The 21096-nt window shown below is 44.4% G+C and overlaps 2 protein-coding genes across 3 annotated transcripts in view; both read left to right on the forward strand.

The window, feature by feature from the left end:
- Nucleotides 1–1424: 1424 nt before the first annotated feature.
- Nucleotides 1425–16292, forward strand: tbc1d19 (TBC1 domain family, member 19). Of its 2 annotated transcripts, XM_068588142.1 has the most exons (21): nt 1425–1618; nt 1740–1812; nt 1916–1961; nt 3405–3480; nt 3674–3748; nt 4134–4197; nt 5151–5197; nt 5289–5399; nt 5488–5560; nt 6500–6538; nt 8342–8454; nt 9511–9585; nt 9723–9785; nt 12155–12239; nt 12431–12475; nt 12888–12920; nt 13052–13161; nt 13300–13391; nt 13952–14067; nt 14255–14325; nt 15284–16292. In XM_068588142.1, the coding sequence occupies exons 1-21, from the start codon at nt 1523–1525 to the stop codon at nt 15356–15358; spliced, it is 1578 nt and encodes a 525-aa protein (XP_068444243.1). In that variant the 5' UTR covers nt 1425–1522; the 3' UTR covers nt 15359–16292. The 2 variants fall into 2 exon arrangements, with proteins under 2 accessions (XP_068444243.1, XP_068444244.1); XM_068588143.1 differs by lacking the exon at nt 6500–6538.
- A 1228-nt stretch (nt 16293–17520) lies between these two features.
- Nucleotides 17521–21096, forward strand: part of stim2b (stromal interaction molecule 2b) — a 34053-nt gene continuing 30477 nt past the window's right edge. The window contains exon 1 of the mRNA XM_068587388.1: nt 17521–18713. Within this exon, the coding sequence (XP_068443489.1) occupies nt 18581–18713 (133 nt within the window). The 5' untranslated portion in view covers nt 17521–18580. The remainder of the gene's footprint in view (nt 18714–21096) is intronic.

Genomic DNA, 21096 nt, shown 5'->3' on the forward strand with positions numbered 1-21096 from the left:
AAAACATTGTATTAATAGAGATGCTGCACAAGTTGGCATCACATTGTCGGCGTTGATTCTGTATCAACACCTCATCATGTCAAAATGAGAGCAATGATGGGGCCAAATAATATGAAGCCAAGGTGCAAAACTGAAAGAAGAAAAAAATGCATTTCTAAATATCAGATGATGGAGTGGATGTTGCTATCCATGTCCATGCCTCCATGACACATTGCAAAGCCTGCAGTGGCATTTCATGTGAACATGTCAGCAGCAATATGGACGTTCATTGACTCGTGCTGTAATTGTTCTGATGGGCGCAGAGATGCTCTGTCATTAGAGCCCAGATGACTGCGACTCCAAACGCTTTGGCTTCAGTCACACGTCGAACAATATTGTCTTATACTCGCTGCGAGAGCCAAGACAATTATTATTAAGGGTATTATAATCTCGTGGGAGTGAAGCTGTTCAAACAGCCAGTGATAATTCGAGGTTATTTATGGTTAATCAAACAAAAGAGATGAGTTTCAGCAGTGTTTTGACTTTACTGTCACTTATGGGAAAGCAGAGAGAAATCATTTTCACAACAGATGCATCTTAGTTTCCTTTTTCTTGGGAGTAAGGAAGAAAACACTGGTGCTGTAACACTCTGATAAACAAGATCGATTCATATTGGGGTCTTTAAAAGGTATGCCATTACAAAAAAAGCTTGTGGAATTCCTATTAACGTCAGAAACCTACATCAACCTGTGTCAAGTGACTCTTCACATGTGTGAAATGTGCAAAAAACACATGAGTCTTTACTTAAGTAAAAGTAAAAGCTGAGTGTCGAAATATTACGAGTAAAAGTCCTGTTAACAGTGTCATTTGTAAAAGTACAGAAGTATCATCACATGTACTAAAAGCATCACAAGTATAAGTATTCATGCTGCATAAAACCAGCTCTGTAATGAAGTATAATATGAATGTACATTGCATTATTTCATTGTCAAAATGGATGCATTTGAGGTGTGAGCAACATTTTGCTTACATTTTACATTTGAAAGTTATATTTTGTTATCCGATCATATGAAAGTCACATTGCTTAAGCAATGTAGTGCGATACAAATTGCAATATTTCCATTTTGTGTGGGAAATACTCAAGTACAACACAACTGAGCTGAAGGCCAGCAGTACTTAAGTATTGTACTTATACATCATGTATCACATGTGAAGGTGTTTTTGAAATGTGCAGTGGTGGAATGGAGAGTACTGCATTCAACTACAGTATTCAGGTACTTTATTGAAGTACTTCCATGTCATGCCACTACATACTTCCAATACTTTTTTTTTTTTTTTTTACCACATGTAAAAAAAAAAAAGAAAAAAAAAAGAAGGATCGTCTCGGAACCAAAGTGGCTTGGCTCTTGTTTCCTCCCGCGCATGCGCACCGCCGACACCGCGGCTGCCCGGTAACCTCTGCGGGGGGCCGGATGCTACGGATGTGCGACACCTTCCCCCCCAAAAACCGTGCCGGTTCAGACGCAACACTTCGCTCAGGAGGATGGACGAGGGCTCCGAGCTGTCGCTGACCATCGCTCACATCGTGCAGCGGCTGAGAGGAAGCCATTTGCACTCTCAGATAGAGAGACAAGCCAAAGTGAGCGAGGCGGCTCGTTAGCTCGCGGCTAGCTGTCAACCTGCATGTTGTAGCTCCAGTAACGAGAACACCGTTCATGACACGTCAACCCTGTTTGTGTTGTTTCTCAAATGTCACGCAGGAGTGTTTGCATCAACCTGAGATCAAATTGGACTCCCTAAAAGAAGACGTACGCAGTTTTCTCAAAACGTCAGGTGGGCTTCTTCTTCTTCTTCTTCTTCTTCTTCTTCTTCTTCTTCTTCTTCTTCTTCTTCTTCAAACTGACGTATTGTGATAACGTGTCTCACTGTGTTTCAGGCTGGGAAAGACAGCTGCAGAATGCAGTGTACAGGGAGCTGCATGTGTAAGTTCAGTCCATTCAGTGTGTGAGTGTTTGTGGGAAAGCACTGACACACACACACACAGACATACCTATGCACACTCACACACCTGTCAGGAGTCAATTGGATCCATTGGGTGTTCAAAATAATGGAAACCTGCTGCACTACAAAGCAGAAGTGAAGTGCTCATTCATTGGAGCGGGTAGCTTTTGGATAAATTGAAGTCCATAAAAAAAAGCGCATCCTGCTCATGAGTCTTGATGCATGTGCATTGTGCAGGGAATCATCTTTTCACTGAAGCTCCTGGGATAAATGCAGCTTTAGGACCTTTAGTTTAGAATATGTATCATGTCAGAACACACGTCCATGTTCTTCATAAAAGAGTGGCCTGAAGAGTCCTCACTTCTCCAGAGACTTAAGTTCATTATTCCGTGGTCTAAAGCAACGGATGACAAGTGTATCGGCTCATCAGGAGCGACCAGGCCCCCAGACGGATGTTGAATATGAATAACTACATCCGCAATACTCTACTCAGCTTGTGGGGCATTATTAGGTGGGAGTCCTAATGACCGACATCCCACTGGGGAGGCGACGCTTTGCACACTGTCGTGTTTCAAAAAGTGATTTGATCATTTAGATATTAAAGATCATTTTGACACAGAGTTGCCTTGCGCTAGTTTTTGTACACGTGTGTAGCTCACATTGTTAACTGCCCCTGCAGCAGCTCAGCGTCTCATTTTGTCTGGTTTTTGATGACTACCTGTCAGTATTATTGACTTCATGTGCTCACTGGATATTGTGAATTACGCCATAATAATCCGGATTCATGCCCTTTCGTTTCGCATCTCATTAGTAATCTTTATTTGAATAGAATAGCTGTAAAACCCTTTGAAGCTTCATCCGCGCTCTTTTACCTGGGAGGGCGACGTACCCTTCTCGCTCTCTCGAGGCGGCGACTGAAACGTGGGACGACTAACGCTCTGCTTTTAAAGGATGACACATAACTTTGACGAATGCCTCCTCCTTTTGCCCATTAGTCAGCCCCGTGCGCTCTTATAGGTGTTTAGATTGGTTTGAACGTTGTTTAACGCACGGAGACCTCGAGTCATTCAATCTGCCCTCAGCGAGCTTCGCGGGGGGAAAAAAAAGACCTAAGACGGTCTCTGCTGCAGACGCGCTGTGTCTCATCTGAGCTTAATGCGCTCGGGCACTAATGGTGACCGACTGCTTCTAAAAGAAGGATCTCCAAATGGGATTTGCCTTTTTTTTGTGTGTGTGTTTGACAACTTACGTCTGTCAAGGACCTTTAAGCAGTTCTTCATACAATTTATGTTGTTTGCGTTTGTAGTGGCTTCAATCCCTCTAAAACAGACATTTGGATGTATATACTTGATCAAGCTTTCTTTTATTGGACTCTAACCCCCCCCCTCCCCACCCTCCTCCTCTCTTGTGTTTGCTTATTCTAGCCAGCTGCCCCCGAGCCATCCCGCAGCTCCTCCAGAGCATCTCAAAGAGCCGCTGGCCTACATGCGCAAGGCACAGGTCAGTCTGTCTCTTCCTATCTCCGTCACTCCTCTGTCCTCTCTCTCCTGCTACGTCTCTGACTGATGTCTTTTTAGCCGGGTCTATTTCAGAGACATTCTTTTTTTAAATTTTTTTTTATCAACAAGATATTTGTAACGCTGTGTCCGAAGCCAAATTGTCTCTTGAGTGTGGGTGCTCTCGTCTTCCACAGGCCAGCTGGGAGAAGCGTGTCCTCAAAAGCCTGAACAGCATGAGCACCGAACTTGGAGTGCCTCTGGCTCGCATGGTAACGAAAATATATTGTCAATCACGGTCGACCGACAGCAGTATAATTACAACGGCTCTTACTTGAGATTCTCTGGCAGCGGCATTGTGCAAAAATCTAATCTGAAGCCTGTATAATGTTCACCCCCGAGCTGACTGAGGCCGAAGCTCGACAATAGTCTGGTTGAGCTCCAGAAAGAGTTAGCGATGCCTCGGTAGCTGTAGGCCGACAATAATCAGGAAACGGGCAGTTTGGCGAATCGGCTTAATAATAATAATTTGATGTTGTTCTTGTGCACGCGTGATTATATTCACGATAACGTTCCCGATGTGACACTTTCAAGATCGTTTCCGTTGTGGCCGTGTGGCAATCGTTTGTTGAAATCCTCCCCTTTTCCCGTCTGCAGAGGCCCGAAGCGGAGCAGAAGGAGCTCGCCAACAAATGGAACGAGATGGGCACAGACGAACCAGGTCTGGAGACGTTACCCCCCCCCCCCCCCCCCCGATGAACGATTACTGTTGATGTGTCTGTTCGCTGGTGCATCGGTCAGACGACGCTGTATTCTGCATCTGCAAACCAGATCTAGCGCGTCCACGTTTGCTTTCCAACCAGTGTTTATCCAGCAGAGATGCTCACAGGCACACGCTGAACCCTATGAAACATGTATAGAGTGGTTTCCAGATGTTGATCCTGGTGTTCTGGCTTCACATATAGCTGCTCGCTTATATATCGGGCTTCAACGTGTGACAGCACAGCCTTTGGGCTGCTATGATTGCTATGATTGTCTTTGACCACAGCTCAAGTATTTTAGTATTTCACATCATTTAGTCTCATAGGACACGTGTCACACCTCGCTATGAAAAGCTCTCAATGAACCAAAAACCATTTGCGCTTGACGGCAGTACATTTACAAAGAGCACGGTGACCGCGTTTCCTAACACTGCTATCGCAGCTCACTGCCATATCATAACATTTAGGATGTGCCGTCCCGAGAGCTATAAACACTTTGGACTGTGAATGTAGAAGCTGTCCAGACCCCCTCGGACGGAGATGCGATAACGAGCGGCGTCCCCTCCTTTCCGTTCAATCCCGGGGATGACACGCTGCTTTACAGCGCATGGAAGTCCCACTTAAAGCTGCCCGAGTGTTCCTCCTACACCTCCTATACTGCTCTGGTGACTTTTAGGAGAAGCAGTCCAGCCGAGTGTCACGAATGCGTTCCAGAGCGTGTTCAGGTTGACGTTGATTAAGTGGACTTTTTGGTTGGATTCATTTGTGTAGTCTAGTTTTTTTACAGCCGCTGAACATGTTCTGGAAGAGAAGTTGTAAACATTGTCAACACGCATCAGCTGGAAGGACACAAGCTCAGTGTCAGTCGTACTCCAGAAAGTAGAGGTTCATTGTTGTCTTCGTGTCCCCACAGATCTCACGAGCTTCAGGCCTGTGTACGCCCCCAAAGACTTCCTGGAGGTAAAAGCAGATTTCTGCTCTCCAACAGTATTCAGTGTACAGAAAAAACTAACATAATTCCTCTCATGCCACGTCGTTGCTTCCTGCTCAGGTGTTAGTCGGCCTGCGGAATCAAAACCACGACGGCAGCGAGGACGTCAGCGTCAGGAGCCACTGGGGTCTCATCCAGGTTCCCCTGAATGTCAGAGACATCCCGCAGCTGGTAGGTTAGAGTTAGCGGGTTTGCACAATCTAGTTGAAAGCTGTGAACTTGATTTTTTTGTTTGTTTTTGTGTGTGTTAAATTGTCAGAGACAGGCCTACTCAGAGCTGAGCCTGACCACTGGGCAGTTGGGGATCGATGACCATGCACACATCCATCCTGGTACTACTGGACAGCTACACAAACTCACACACCGTCGAAGTTAAAGAATATTGTTTTTTAGGAAATATGATTATTTGTTTTCTTTCATCTGAAGATGGATAACGCTCTAATGTCGGTACGGTAAATATGCAGGGGTAGCTAGCGACTGGTTAGCGTAAGGAGAGCACAAAGACTGAAAACAACATGAGTCTGAATCAACCTACAAGCGCATCTGAAGCTCGGTTGTATCATTGTGTCTTTTTTGTTTGAGTCATACAACAACGTAAGTGAGGAAACGACACGTCTCAGCTAAGCTAAGCTCAGCTAAGATTAGTCGACAGACTAACGGGGCGTTGATTTTCATCATTTTCATGGCAGGAGAGCAAATTGCCATAATATACATTATAATATTATATACATTATTAATAATGCCTCAAATGTGGAACTATTCCTTTAACAAGTTAGCTAGTTTAATGGTTTCTTCTCTGGGCAGCTTAAATGTCTATTTACAGTATTTAACCTTTTTAGAAGTGTTTTTATCCAATCAAATACATACTAACATGTAGTATATGATTATTAATACAAAGAGGTCCATTCAGTAGCTTTTTTAATTTCATACCGAAACACATTTTCATTCTAGCGGTGGAATGAATCAGAAATAACGTAAATAAATGTGTTTACCTCATGAACACTGGGGTTTAATGGTGTGTTTACCTCTCCGGTGCCACATGGCGGTCTGCGTTTTCTCAAACAATATCTCTGTTAAGTCCAGATATTGACATTGTTCCAGCCTGGTGTTTAGACTTCAAATAGAACCGTATCCACCGGCTCCGTGTTTGTAAATCAAAGAGATAACATTAGTTTGAAAAACTGAGCCGCTGCCGGCCGATTATTAATCTGTTTTGTCCTCTCGCTGTCTCTCTCTCTCGCTCTCTCTCTCTCTCTCTCCTTCATGCGCAGACATGTTTGAAAACGAGTATGTTCAAATGGGGAAAAAAGGTCAGTGTTTGGTTCAATTGTTTCGTATCATATTGCTGTGATCGGCTTCCTGTTGCACTCCTTTAGTTGAGGTTTTTAAATCCCTTAATGTGAAACGTTTTCTCCACAAACTGATCAAAATGAAGTGCAAACACAAGAGCTGCAGGCAGGTGTATATAGAGGGCCAAGCACTCAAATCTGAACCGAGAGCGCTAGCCGATCACCAGGAGGATCAATACATCATCATCATCATTCATGAGTACAAACCTTTGCACACGTGTGGACGGACAGGTGCGTAAGAGGAAAAAAAAGGAACCTGACGACGTTTTGTGCACCGACACGTTGTTCAGAGACATCCCTGAATGCCAGTGAAGAGGACTAAAGAATAACAGCTGAAAGAGAAAGATGAATACTTTTATACATATATTTATAATTGTGAATAGAGTGCGTGTAATAATACCTTATTTATATTTAGAAATAACAGTTTGACTGTCATCTCTTAATGAATCTCCTCCTGCGCCGTCTCAGGTGCCGATGTCAGCGCGATGGACGCTTTAAGTCTCTTCCCATCGCTCTGCAACGACCCCGCCGTGAACACCCACCTTATTATGGACACCAATCAGACGTCAATCGACGAGGCGTCTGAAACTATATACACCCCCCCCCACCCCCCCTCCAGACCTCCTTCCCGGAGGCCCCGGGGCCAGTATTTCACCCGAGGTCGGCTGCGCGTTTTGGGCTCCGGGTTGCGTTCCAGACCCGAGCGCTAAGTGCACTCAGATAGGAAATTTAAGAGCCGAGGAGTGCGTTGGTTTATGTTATGACTGGCCGGCACCTTGAGTCAAGGGGCCGTGTGTTTTTGGCTTCTGCCACAACAGATTTAGGGTAATATGGAGATGCAGGGAGAGGTTGCTTCCAGAGTGTTTTTCTTTTTGGAAAGCTTTGTAATTATCACCGTTATGGGAATGTCTGTGTTATGATTTTTTTTTTTTTAAAGTTTATAGATTGTCAGAGGGAAATCGGGGAAAACGCTGTGTGTGGACGCGAAGCCACCGCTCGTGTTTGTCGTAGTTTAATAACTTGTCTTTTTTGTTTTTGGGATGCATCAAAGTCCGGAAGATGTTTTATTTCTGTGCTCATGGTCGTCCTTTCCAAGTTTTCTTCGAAAGGAGAAAACAAAACCCTCGTAACCGTTCTAGTTGTTGTTGTGCGGCCGGTCAAGACGTGCAGGTGTTCATTTTCACAGCTGCTGTTTGTACATATGATGTCATTTTACCAGCAAATCATGAGGCTTTTTTATGAATCTTATTTGTCAGATGCATTCTGGTTGACAGGTCAAATTTATTGTGTTAAATTAAATTACAATCAATATAGTTATTTTGATGTAATTTTAATGGTTGATTTAATTAAAGTACATTTGATTAATTCATAATTGATCAGTTCATTAAAATCAATTATTGATTTTAATTAATAAAATACATTTGATGTCATTTCAATTTAATTTGAATTGATTGAATCAAATTACATGTAACTCATCTATTGAATGCAAAATCCATTTAATTAATTAATTATTACATTCATTTTAATTACATTTGCCTTCATTTGATTAGGAAATCATTTAATTTATTTATTTTGATTTAATTAATTTAGAGTTTATTAAATCAAATGTGTTCGGCTAAAACTTTCCATGGAGGAAATATAGACCGAGTGAAATATTATCCACGTCTCCTGAACCCTTTCCATTGTTCTCTTCTGTGTCTGACTCCTTTGTCTCTCTCTCTCTCTCTCTCTCTCTCTCTCTCTCTCTCTCTCTCTCTGAACTAGTGCTGGTGGAGCAGGACAGTGCAGCAGCGCAGCAGTACAGCAGGCAGGGCTGCTCCACTGGGCTGCGTGCAGACCTGTGGGCCCTCATCCTGAACTCTAATAACCAGCCACAGGTACCACACACACACACACACACACACACACACACACACAGCTGAGTTGCACCCTGGCGGCGGCCAGTAACCGCCAGTGTTTCTTTTAAAGCGGCCGAGCACACACAGCTGCACTGATTCCCAAACTGTTGCACGACAAGGTGAAGTTTTCTTGTGTATTTTTGTTTCCTGGGATTGACACTGTTGTACAGTGAAAAACCCAAACACTGACCTGCAACATAATCTGTGTATTAACCCCTCGCCCCCCTCCATCCCACTCCACCCGGGTCCTGTTTATTCTGGCTCGTCCCGTGCGTGCGAATGTAAAGTTTAATCAAACGCAGCCGCTTCAGCACCGTTAGCCCAAACAGAGCCGCGATACTCTGCGTGGCAAAGCGCTGAGCAACGTGCCGGAGGCCAGAGTCTCCTGTCGAGGCCGCGTTCGTGAAACAATGCTTGCGATGGCGAGATTTCTGAGGCAGAGTAACACGGACACGACGGAGGTCTGGAGAGCGTTAACGTGGCTGCGGACGGCAAAGGGCGAACACATTAAACACTCAGCGTTGCAGAGCCGGTACGTGCGTTGTCCCATTACGTAACCTGCATCTTGGTGATTACTTTAATTTTTATTGACTATTTCAGCGATGTTCTTTGTCTGACGGTATTTTCTCCTTTTTAGGAATAGCAGCAATGACCCACCGTGACCCGAATGAATCCCTTTTCTAGTATTTTGGCAGAATTTGCTCTCACGTGTCTTCCATTGATGCTGCCCATGTTACCTCAATAGTTTAAATGCTCCTCTCTGTTTCTGTTCTCCTTTAAACCAGAGACACGTTTGAGTTTAACCATGTGCTCGGAAACACGACACCCATCCTTTAAAACTCGGTTCAATCCCTCTGTCATCGCTGTCAGAACGCATAAACTTGATTTAGAGAGGGAGATCTTTAACAATGAGCTGGAGTTTGATTTTGTCCAGATAATCCCAGAGTAGGATTAACACCCAACTGTGTAAGCGTTCGGGTTTCATTATGCAGGTTACTACACATGTAAAACATGTCGTTTCTTTGTTGTTTTCAGGACGTGATGCATTACGAGCAGCTAACGGCTGGAGTCATACAACATGACCTGCTGGTGGACAACCTCATCTATAAGGTACTCGTCACTCAGGGTGCTACACTGAATTCAAAAACAGACGCTTAAAGCTTTGGTCCTGGAAGTATTTTCTGTTACACACAATCTGTAATCTGTTAATGCACTCGAATGTAATTCCCAAACGCCCTGCCCTCCAGGATGTGAAGCTCACCGCCAGCAACGACGACTACTACTTTGTGTTTGAGGACTTCCTCTATCAGGTGGGCTCTCCTCTCTCCATGTCTCATGGTTTTCCACACATCCCATGTCTGTTGGATACACCGTGGCGAAGTTGTAATAACGCTTTTATTCACATTTTCATTCTTCAGCCGACGTACGTCTTTATTACTCAAAATATGAGGTAACTAAAAATCTGTTTTCAGTTTTTATACCGAACTTTTAAGGTTAATGTAGGATACAAACACGTTCTGTCCTTCCCTCATTTGTGGATGGATTCTCATATTAATACAAATAATAGATTTTTATCACGAGTAGCTTTTCATCAGTCAGCATAGTTACATGGTCTCACACAAATCTATATATCTATATAGCTATCTTACCTACCTTCCTTCCTACCTACTTATCTTACCTACCTATTTTACCTACCTATCTATCTATCTTACCTACCTACCTTACTTACCTACCGACCTACCTTCCTACCTATCTTACTTACTTACCTTCCTATCTCACCTACCTACCTACCTACCTACCTACTTGCCCTCCTTTTCAATCCTCTAGATAGGAGCTGAGTTATTTGACGCTTTCTGCTTTGCGGCGTTCCTCTTTGCCTACAGTTACGTATTCGTGCCAGTCGAGGATACAACCGGTTGTCATTAGCCGCTCCGGCAGCCGCCGCTCTGTTTGCCTTTTCGCCGCTGATAGACGAGCATCAGCACGTACTCGGCAACCAGTTTATTCGGCAGCTGTCAGCACGTCACGCTCCTCGGTGGCCGACCAATGAGCGCGCGAGGCGTCGCGGGAACAAAGCGCTGCTATCGCTGTCAATATTGACCGACGGCAAACTCACCAAGCAGTGAAAGAATCCACTCGCTGTGGGACGGAGCGCCGATTCAAACGGGTTATACCGGAGGAAAGCACGAGTACACACTGAAGGAACAACAAACGTGTTGATTCATTTGAAAATGAAGTCACTTTGGAGGGTTTTATGTTGACATTAAAAACAAATACCTTTCAATGTAGCGAATAGATGAGTAATACGTCTCCACCTGATTGGGTACTTGTACAAAACAAAGTTTGCACTAATTAAAATACTCCTCTGGGCTTTTAAGTCCATAACTTACATTACTCAAGCAATCGTAATTGCTCGAGCTATTTACCTACATTATTTCTCCGGCATTTATGTAAAATTTCTTATGATGCGTCCTCCATTCATGAAGCGTTTCCCCGGATACAATCTATCACAAACCCAGCGAGTCCACTTCAAGACCCAGACGCACGCTACGGGCCTCTCCTGTTAATTTACTCCTATAAATGGCTGCCGTCTTATTTTCGGCCCCAGACAGATTATCCCCCGCCCCCAATGTAATTCAGCTGAAGTGGCCGGTGGAAATGAAATCGGCTCTCGAAAAGACACGGAAATTGGAGCGCAATGGAAAGAGCTCTTCCTTCACTGGGTCGTTTTGGGAAGCAAGCGTCCATTCGAGCCCCTGCGGCCGCAGGTGCACCTCATAACGCCGCGACTCCATCCTTAATTATTGCATTTTATGAACCGGATTGTAAAGAATTCCTGTGAAGGAGAATCAGGCTCCTCGTGTGTTTTCGCCCACACAGTCTGCAAATAAATGTTCATATTTCAAACCACGACTGTTCAGACACAATCAAGAATAATGAGACCGTATTTATTTATGAGTCGACACGTTCACTGTAAGGCTTATCGAGACATACCACAGTTATGTTTAACGTAGAATATTGTTGTATGAGAAACATAATTGCATTTTTTTAAAGGGTTTAAGGTTTAATGTCTAGCCTTTTGTAATGGTTTTAAATAAAATTATTTATAGAAAAAATAAATATGCCAAAAATAACTCTGCTCTGTGGGGCACACCCTCTCACAGCTGAATACACACACACACACACACACACACACACACACACACACACACACACACACACACACACACACACATTCATATAGAGCATGCGGGGGCGGGACATAGAGGCAGATAGACGTGTCTGTCATCAGGCTCGCGTTGTTTGAAGCGCAGGCTAGCAGTCGTGAAATGAACGCTGAGCAAATCGGAAACTTGTTGATCAAATACAATTTGATCAGAATCGAGAATCCCTCGTAAAGGAGCCGGCTGGACTCGAACGATGAGTCGGCGGTTTGGCTTTATGGAAAGCTCCGCAGGTGCGACGCTTTAATGGAATTAAAAGCAAGACCGCTCAAGGCCATTACCGGCTGCCGAGCAAAGAAAAGAGTGTATTAACTTCTGACTCCTTTATTCCCTGTTGTCAGGCAAGGATTATGTTGCATATTGTGCATGTAATCCGCACCTGAAGTGTGTGTGTGTGTACGTGGACGTGTGTGTGGGTGTGAGTCTGTTTTAATACCACGCCTGTGTGTTGCCAGGTGTTGCTGTGTTTCTCTCGAGACACCGCCGTTTTGGAGCACTTTAAATACAACAGCGCCACTCCTCCCAGATCCTTCATCCAGGGTGAGATGAGGTGGCCTTCACCAAAGACACACACACACACACACACACAGACCCCCATCACACACCATCACATCAATTTAAAAGAGCGCCACTGTTGTCTTGACCCAGATGCGGGTGCATTCGTAGTAGTAGTACAGTAGTAGTACTAATGAGCGCCTGCTTATAGATTGATCTGTGTGTCGGGTCCACAGGGAAAGCAGAAGATGAGCAGTGTGCTGTCGTTTACCCTCCCAACGGTGAGCCTGCAAACATCTACGTCACATCGTTTCATTTAGAAAATAACAGAAATACAGGATTTGACATTTTCTGTGAAAGTTGTTTTTTATGTAGACTAAATTACACGCTGTTTATCGACATTGATAATACAATGATTTACATTCTAACATATATTTGACATTTGACATGTTTAAGAATGCTTTGATCTCCTATTTTGACACATTGTCCATGTTAAAAGTGACTAAACTGTTAAACGGCTGCTTTGGGCCATTTAACAGACATAATTAGATACTAATAAGTGTTGTTTTTGTTTGTTGCCATTTTATTGTTGAAGCCTCTTGTTTGTATGGCCTCATCACAAGGGACTTATCCTAAATACATAAATAAACGCAAATGCATCACTGCATTGACTGAAACATCTAATTTTCACAGGTGTAATTCCTTTCCATGGGTTTTCAATGTATGGTGAGTATATTCTGCCCCTGTTAGCTCTCGCACTAAACTTGCAGGAGGAATACTGCAACAGCAATATATAACTGTGTGGGTGTGTGTGTCTGTGTGTGTGCGTGTGTGTGCATGTTTGCGTTGTCCTGCAGTGGCACCTTTGTGTTTCTTGTACAACGAGCCATCCAAGCTGTACAGTGTATTCAGGGAAATGTACATCCGCTACTTCTTTAGATTACACTCCATCTCCTCCTCGCCCTCGGTAAACTCACAGATTATTACTCTTTTTAAAAAATATATATGGCTACAGCCAAATAAAGATAAAAGATGAAAAATATTCTGTTTATCTGTCCGTCTTCCCTCACGAATGCGCCTAACTGCTGCCCACGTGCTCCTGCAGGGCATCGTGTCGCTGTGCCTGCAGTTTGAGCGGCTGCTCCAGACACACCTGCCTCAGCTCTTCTACCACCTGAGACAAATTGGGGCGCAGCCGTGAGTAGCCTTGCACACACCTCTCCTCCTTGTGGTCCAACAGTCGAATGATAGAGGGTGATTCGTCCCCGTGCGTTCAACTACTAATCAACTCAACAACAATGACGCAAGTGAACCAAAAGAGCAAAGAATTCCAATGAGCCAGCGGTGCAGTAAATGTGTTGCTATTCTGTATTTCCTAAAGCTCAAAAAGTCCTATTGGCTGAAATGTTCAACGTGGAGTTACTTGCAAGCATCATCATCATCAGCAAACATATATTCATCTTGGTCCACAACGTCACAATTTCTTGTTCACATTGTCGACACACTCTTTGTCTTTCTTCATCAAGGTTCTTGAATTCCGACTTCCTTTACATTTCTGTATTTAGCTGCTTTTTAAAAATAGCCTGGGAGTCGCCTACACCCTGCACACACACACAGACACGCACACACAGACACAGACACGTCTTTTTTCTATTATGCGCCTCTGCCATCTGGTGGTGAATACGTGTAATCACGGCTCCCTAATAATAAACAGAATCTATTCTTGGAGCCTTGAGATGTGGTAGTTTTGTCCCCAGGTTGCGTATCGCCTTTAAGTGGATGGTTCGGGCCTTTTCCGGCTATCTGTCTACTGACCAGCTGCTTCTCCTCTGGGACCGGATCCTGGGATACGATTCACTTGAAGTTGTTGCGGGTAAGAGTTTACTTCACTCCAAACTCTGCGATAAGAGCCTTGGTATTTGTATGGACACTCTTACCTTTCTCTATTTAAACCCTGTCCCTTTTGTTTTCCTTTCATCTTTCCTTCATCTCTTCTGTCACCTCTCACAACATGTGCTCTCCGATAACCCCCCCGCCCCCTACACATGAACCTCTTCCAGTCCTTGCAGCCGCTGTGTTCGCCTTTCGCGCTGAGAACCTGATGGAAGTGACGTCCCTGGGCTCAGCTGAGGTATGGCTGTCTCACATTCGACTTATGTGTGTGTGTGTGTGTTTGACACTTCGGTCCTCTCCCTGTCCCCCCACATACTCCTGGAAGGCTGTAAATAGCCGTTATTGACCAGCCAGGACCAGTAACCCGGTCTTCTGCATGCACATGTCTGAAAAATGCCTGGCTGGACACTTCAGGATCCTCACCCCTCCCACTCCCACTGAAAAGAAACAAGCTTGTGATTTCACAAAGAATATTAGACAAGCCAGAGCAGATGTCATCTTTCTGTGCAGAACCATGTTTGATAAGTCTGAATTCGGTCACGCAAATGTGGCGTTCACACACCTTGGAGCTAAACTAGGGCCTCCTCTTATTAGCGTGTGCACGGCCTCTTGTGTTGCATTATGATCCTAACCAGTAATATTATGCTTGTGCGTGTCTGCGCTGTATACCGCGCCCGCTCCCATACTGTGCTCCCACTATCGTATGACCGGGACCAAGAGTAACCCACACGATGACTCGCTCCCCCCGAGGGCGAAGGGGTTAAACTACAATATGACGCTTGGAGCGACAGGCTGATGCGTCGCTTCAAGGTGCTGGCCGGCAATATTTGCTTGCTCATTTACCACCTGCCCCAGCAGAGAGAAGATATCATAACATACTGCTCCTTATCTTATATTTAGAACCTCGGGCCCAGCGTTGTAATATTAAACCCTCCCTCTAAACATGATAGGGCCCCTAAATTTAATCTCTCTCCGATCCCATAAGGACTTGGGGAGCGGTGGGCTCTTAAGCAAGGGTTGCCGCTTCCCAAGGATCCTGCACTATCATCGTGCACGTCGTTCTCTGCTCTTTTTTTTCTTTCTGGTTTTATGTAGGAATATGTCTCTTAAAAAGGGGGGAGGGGCTCAGTGGGCCACGCCGGGCGATTTCGATGACACATCTCATTTGTGTTTCGTTTTGACGTGCACACTTGCAGGCTGTCCTCGCTGACCTTTCGACCCTGAAGGTCATGCCGCTCATCCAGATCTTCCTGTTTGCCACCGCCATCTGAGGAGCGTGGAAACTTAGAGGATGTGATCTGTGCGTCGGCCCAAAATGCCACCCTGCAGCGCTGTGACCACCCAACGCAGTGTGTTGGCGATCCTCCATTGAGAAACACTCCAGTGTGGGAGATGCTGCGTATCTTGCACCATGTCAAACAAAAAGCCAAAACCCCTCTTTAGCATGGATGTACCATAAACAGTGAATACCCCCGCTATCATATGTTATTAGATATCATACAGTGTGTATGTGAAGCCTAAACAGGAAGGCTAAGCTAACCCTCTTAAGCCATATACGCTCTGCTGGGAAACACGATACGCACGACAGTGCTTGGGTCAGCGGAGAAGCTCATTCAGAGGACGGGTTGCATGAAGCAGTAATTGTTTTTGCGAAAAGGAGAACAACAGTAACGTCTCCAAGCTTGGCTAATGAAGTGTTAATTAGCTCCTGCAATTTACTCGGCTCTGTTTTTTATAACGCTATTAGAGGATGGTGTCGCTAATGAGTGAGGAAGATTGGAAGCATTAGAGTGCGCCAATGTGTTGAGAGGAACGAATGAGTCAAATGACAAACTGGATTAATATGTAACTTATATAAATATATATATATATTAGAAGCTGCTGTGTATACACATCATTTATTGTCTTTATGAAGAAATTGCGTATTACTGCTGAAGAGAATTTAGCACCTCTAGTGCCAGTATTTATTTACTTTCATCATTAAACAGTTATTTAAAATTCTGCATTAAATTCCTGAATGTATTCAGCTATATTGTATAGTGCATACAATGTATTTCAGCTCTCATTTCAATGCAATCAAATCATTTTTTTTATATTATTAACAGTATTCTTTATCAGCCAATGTCTTTCTTCCAACCCCATTTAATGTCTTCAAATGACATGTTTCTTTTTCTTTTTTCAATGAAATAAAATAGTTTGAATCCATCCTCTTGGTTATTGAATCCAACCTTTAAAAGGTTAGACCTTAAAATGTTTGGCAGCTTTGTATTCAGCCTCGCTGCAGTACTTTGGTGCCTGATCTTTCCTGCTCCTAATTGCGTTATTTTCTTGTGTAACCGGGTAGATATTTGGACACGGCGTACTGTATTTCTGGCGCTCACCATAGTGGTTTCTAGAGAAGGCTGAAAAGGTAAGTGACAGATTCAAAGCGCTGAAGGACTTGACCTGCCGCCCCCGCGCCTCCTACATGCAGCATCTGCTCTATTCCTCCCTCGTTGTTGGCTTCCTTCCTTCCTCCCTGCCTCCCCCCTCCTTCTGCGGGCACGTATCGAATTATGCTGTTCTTCTCTTTCGTGTCTCCCTCTCTCCCTGCTCTACCTCCCACCTGTTTACTCTGACACCCATGGGTGACTCTTTTATCATGCACCTCCTTCGTCCTCAAGAAGTCTGTTCCTCCTGAGACAACTGTTACCTGCTGTGCACTCACACAGGACTTGCTCCTGCTGGTCGATGTGTGGCATTGCAGGGAGATATGACTTCTGTTACTAAGTGTTTGGTTAGATTTGAGGTTGGAGTTCCACCAATATAACCACAAAAGCAAAAGAAGGATAGATGCGATTGGTGTCTGTTTTATTTCCCACTATCATTGCAGAAGAGTTAACGGTAAAAACGTAATGATTGTGTGGTAGTGGTATAATATATTAACATTACCACTATTAGTATTATTATTTATATTGTTAAGATTATGATTATTAACACTGGCTTTGCCCTTTAACGTGACTTTATTTCCCGCGTCGAGCCTCTTTAAAAGTGACACACAAAGTGCTGCCTGAATCGACCAATCAGCTGGTGCCATGTTGGGACACTCTGGCCAATGGGAGCTCAGCCGGGAGGGAAAAACTTGCGTGGCCCCGCCCCCGAGTGGGGAAGTGAAAAAAATAACAATGAAGCGGGTATCCTCCTTCGCGTCATCATGACAGGAAAAAAAAAGAAGAAACTTTGTAAGGAGGATTTTAAAGCAGAAAACCGGGGTCGCACGGAAGGGATGTCCTGTTGAATTTCTCCACACAAAAAAACTCTTCCGCTCAAACCTTGCACGCAGCAGTAGTTGTGGCCAAATTAAGCCCCGCCCCCTCTCCATCCTGATGTCAAATCAGTTTGCATCCTGACTTCCGGCCCGCTCGCGCTCGCCCTCCCTTCCGTTGGTCTGCGTCGGCCGGCGAGCAGCAGCCGATATGACTGGAGGCATCGCAGTATCACGCCGAGTCGTGAAAGGCTGCTGACTTAAAACACACAAAAAATACAACAACTTCACCTCCAAAGTAGGCGGACGTCGCGTGCGGGGTTTGGGCGCGGAAGGATTAGGGGAAACGAGGAAGAAGAAGAAGACGAAAACGCCGTGAATGTGGTGGTTTTCTTTTTTTGGGGGGGATGCGCTGGGATTTGCTCCTTTCGCGTGAAGAGGCGGACCTATGAGACGCTGCGAGTTCAATATGCCGAAGCTGTCCCCGGTGTTTGTGTACTGTACGTGGAAGTACAGAGACTGTTTTCTCCCCACTCACAGGCCCACGTAAGGATTTAAACACAGCTCTTGGGTCGTGTTATTTTTCCTCGACTCGCGGATATTCCGCGGCGGACACAGAGAGCTCTTCACTGGGACTGTTTTTGTTTTGGACACAGGAGATTCCTCCAGACGAGGCTGCATGTGCGTTTGCTCACTACGCGGTCTTTTTTTGTAGTCTGCTCATATATATAAATATATATTTATTCTAAATTGATATAATTAGACATGGGGGGCTGGCTTGTCGTAGCTCGCAGCAGTCTCCTCTCTGAAGCCAGTGAACCCTTAGGATAACAACCTTATCATAAGCTTGTTTTTAAGGTGGTGGGGGGTCTTATTTCAAAGTAGTTTCGGCTCGTCGTTGATCCAAGATGAACTATTATTTTGCAGGTATTCCTTGCTCCTCCGTGACAGCAGTCTCCCGGTTTAGCTGCTAGTCGGTCGGGTTTGCAAACTCAATATAATAGCTCACACTCGTCTACTGCGGGGATTTTTTTTCTTGAAGTTGGTGCATTTCCAGGTGTCTATTTTTCTGGTGACACACCACATTTAAAAAGACATTTTTTTTTGGAGGAGGGGGTTATTGCTGTGTTTTTCCAGTCTGAACCTGACATTTTTTTCTCTCTCCCCGGGATTGCCCCAGTCATCCCCACTCCCACGGATACGAATTACTAGCTCTTTTTTGTGTGTGTGTGTGTGTCTTTCTTCCACCATGAGTTACAGCCACAAGGTCTTGAATGTTTTGCTACGTGGACTCGTCATCTATGCGGTACTGGGCTCGGAGTGCACTTACTCCAATAATCTACCCGGCCACGCGTCGGATGCTGCAATTGTAGCCGCCACAGGTAAGCGCAGTCCACGTCGTACACAAGTGTCTCCACCCGCCTCACCCCCCCCCCCCCTTCCTCCTCCTCCTCCTCTTCCTCCTCATCCCTGTGGCTTCCTCCGGGAAAGCCGAGGAATGACCTGCGCATGGGGCTTTAACAGAAAGTGATGCATTTTCGGCACCGTTTCTCCTCCTCTTCTTCATTGCCGAGGAACGCATGACATGACAGGAGTGCCGGATGCATCCTCGTCAAAGGGTGTTTACGGTTGTCGTGCCCTTCTCGTGTCACCGGGAGATGCTGCGCAGAGGAAACGTACATAACGTAGATGATCAGGCACGCAGTGGAGGAAGTAACGTGCACATTTTGCGTTACGAATAAAGGGAACCCGTCTGAAAGGTCTCTGTAGACACGAGCAGGTGTTTTGTTATGTCATCGCCGCACGGCCACAGGTGAACCCCCCACTGGCACGAGCTAATGAGAGGATTTCCATATATTTGCATCTGTTTAAACCAGGAAATATATACAAAATTTATCTGACAGGCCTTTTGTACATGACAGTTGCTATAAGGTATTATTGAAATACTAGATAGTTAATAAATGAAGGCACAAGCATGACGTTTACATTTATTTTATACATTTGAATATTTCACAGAAATATTAGTGGATGTTTTTTTCATCAAAAGGCATATAGTTATATACATATTTATATTTCACTGTATATGCTATATTTACACACTTCATATACTTTGTATTTTTGCACTTTTATTATTTTATTAATAATTTGTCTTTGCTTGCTGCTGCCACAACCAAATTTCACCTTAAATAAAGTATATATCCTATCTTATCTTAGTTGAAGCTAAATTGCAGGAATTGAGGTACATAAAGTCAAACATAACAAAGCCCCTCAGGGTAATGACTTTAGAACGAATCCAATAGACTGTGTACATGTACATGTGATTGTGTGTACATGTGATTGTGTGTACACGTTGGCGTTAGTGACACGTACGTTTAAATGTGTATGTGTCAGCGTACCTGCACAGTATGTTTAACCGGTAGTTTTACCTATATGTGGATAACTCTGCATTGCTGGCATGTTTTCACTGCGCGGCTCCTTTAACCCACCTGACTGAATCAGGTGCTCGGCTTATTTTTACTGACTTTAAATGTGGATTAGTTTCTTTTGATTTTCTGTGCGTTTCTGCTTTCAGTCCCCAAATGTAAACCACTTTGGTTTTTATCCATTCAGAGACAACTTCAGTCGATTGTGAGCAAAGACGAAGGTCGAACAATAGTCAAGGTGGCTGTAATAACTGGTGGATATGCAACTAGAGTGAACATTAATATACATATTTTCAAAATGACATTCCTTCTAAACTATTTTAACAACCCTTGTAGACCGTTGTTTATAGATGTTGATCTTGTTTATATGCACCAGGCAGTTTGTTAGGACTCTTCTCGTTGTGTTCATTCAAAGGAATAGCTCGACATTTGTGGACATTAGTGTCTCTACCCTTTGGGTTTTTTATTGTACGAATTAAACAAACCGGTTATGTGTTGCATGCAATATGCTGTGTGTACGTTGAGCATTAGACGCACTGAAAGTGAGTTTCCCAGTACTCATGCTAAGCTATAAAGCAACTGACTGAATGTTTGTACGAGACTGGCTTTGATCTTCTGATCTAATGTGCGAAATATGTACATTTACACAAAGTATTCCTTGAAACTGAGGTTTATTTTGTGGAAAATGTCCAGCCGCACACTGTGACTGACATCAGAGGATGAAATGAGTTGGTCATGGAGATGATACACTTGACTCCTCCCCCCTTTTTGAGAAGAAACACTCCCCTCCATATACTGTTATCCCGCGATGACAACGGATCAAACTGCACACGCGGGTGACCGCCACCTGCAGATATCCAAAACTGCCCTCGGCTCACTCGTCCTGACAGGCAGCTTGTCAGCCATGAGTCAGTCAAGGTGTCACTGAGGCAAATATTAGTCTTCGCTGTCCTTGTGAAATCCCACATTGAAGCAATATTTTGAAGGAAAAAAAAGCTAATTACACGTGTATGTTTTGAGTCATGTGCACTCCGGGCTGTCGGCGGAAAAGCTAAATGATCCCTGTGTTGACACCGACAGAAGACTGGAAGGCGCGGCAACTTAAGACACACAAACACACACTCTCACACGCACACAAAGCCTTGTAACTGGAGTCTTATAGATTCATCTATTTGTGTTCATCTAACACATCAACCCCTACTGGGTTGAGGCTGCATGAGAAAGTAATAAACCTTGGTCCCGGACAGCTGTTAAGCATTCACGTCTGTCTGTTTTACAAGTGTAAAGCGGCCCCCTGAAAATACACCAGGGATGTGCAATATATTGATTATTAAGGAGGAAA

This window comes from Clinocottus analis, unplaced genomic scaffold (assembly GCF_023055335.1).
Source record: "Clinocottus analis isolate CAN_PGR_092001 unplaced genomic scaffold, fCliAna1.0.p SCAF_21, whole genome shotgun sequence".
Lineage (NCBI taxonomy): Eukaryota > Metazoa > Chordata > Actinopteri > Perciformes > Cottidae > Clinocottus > Clinocottus analis.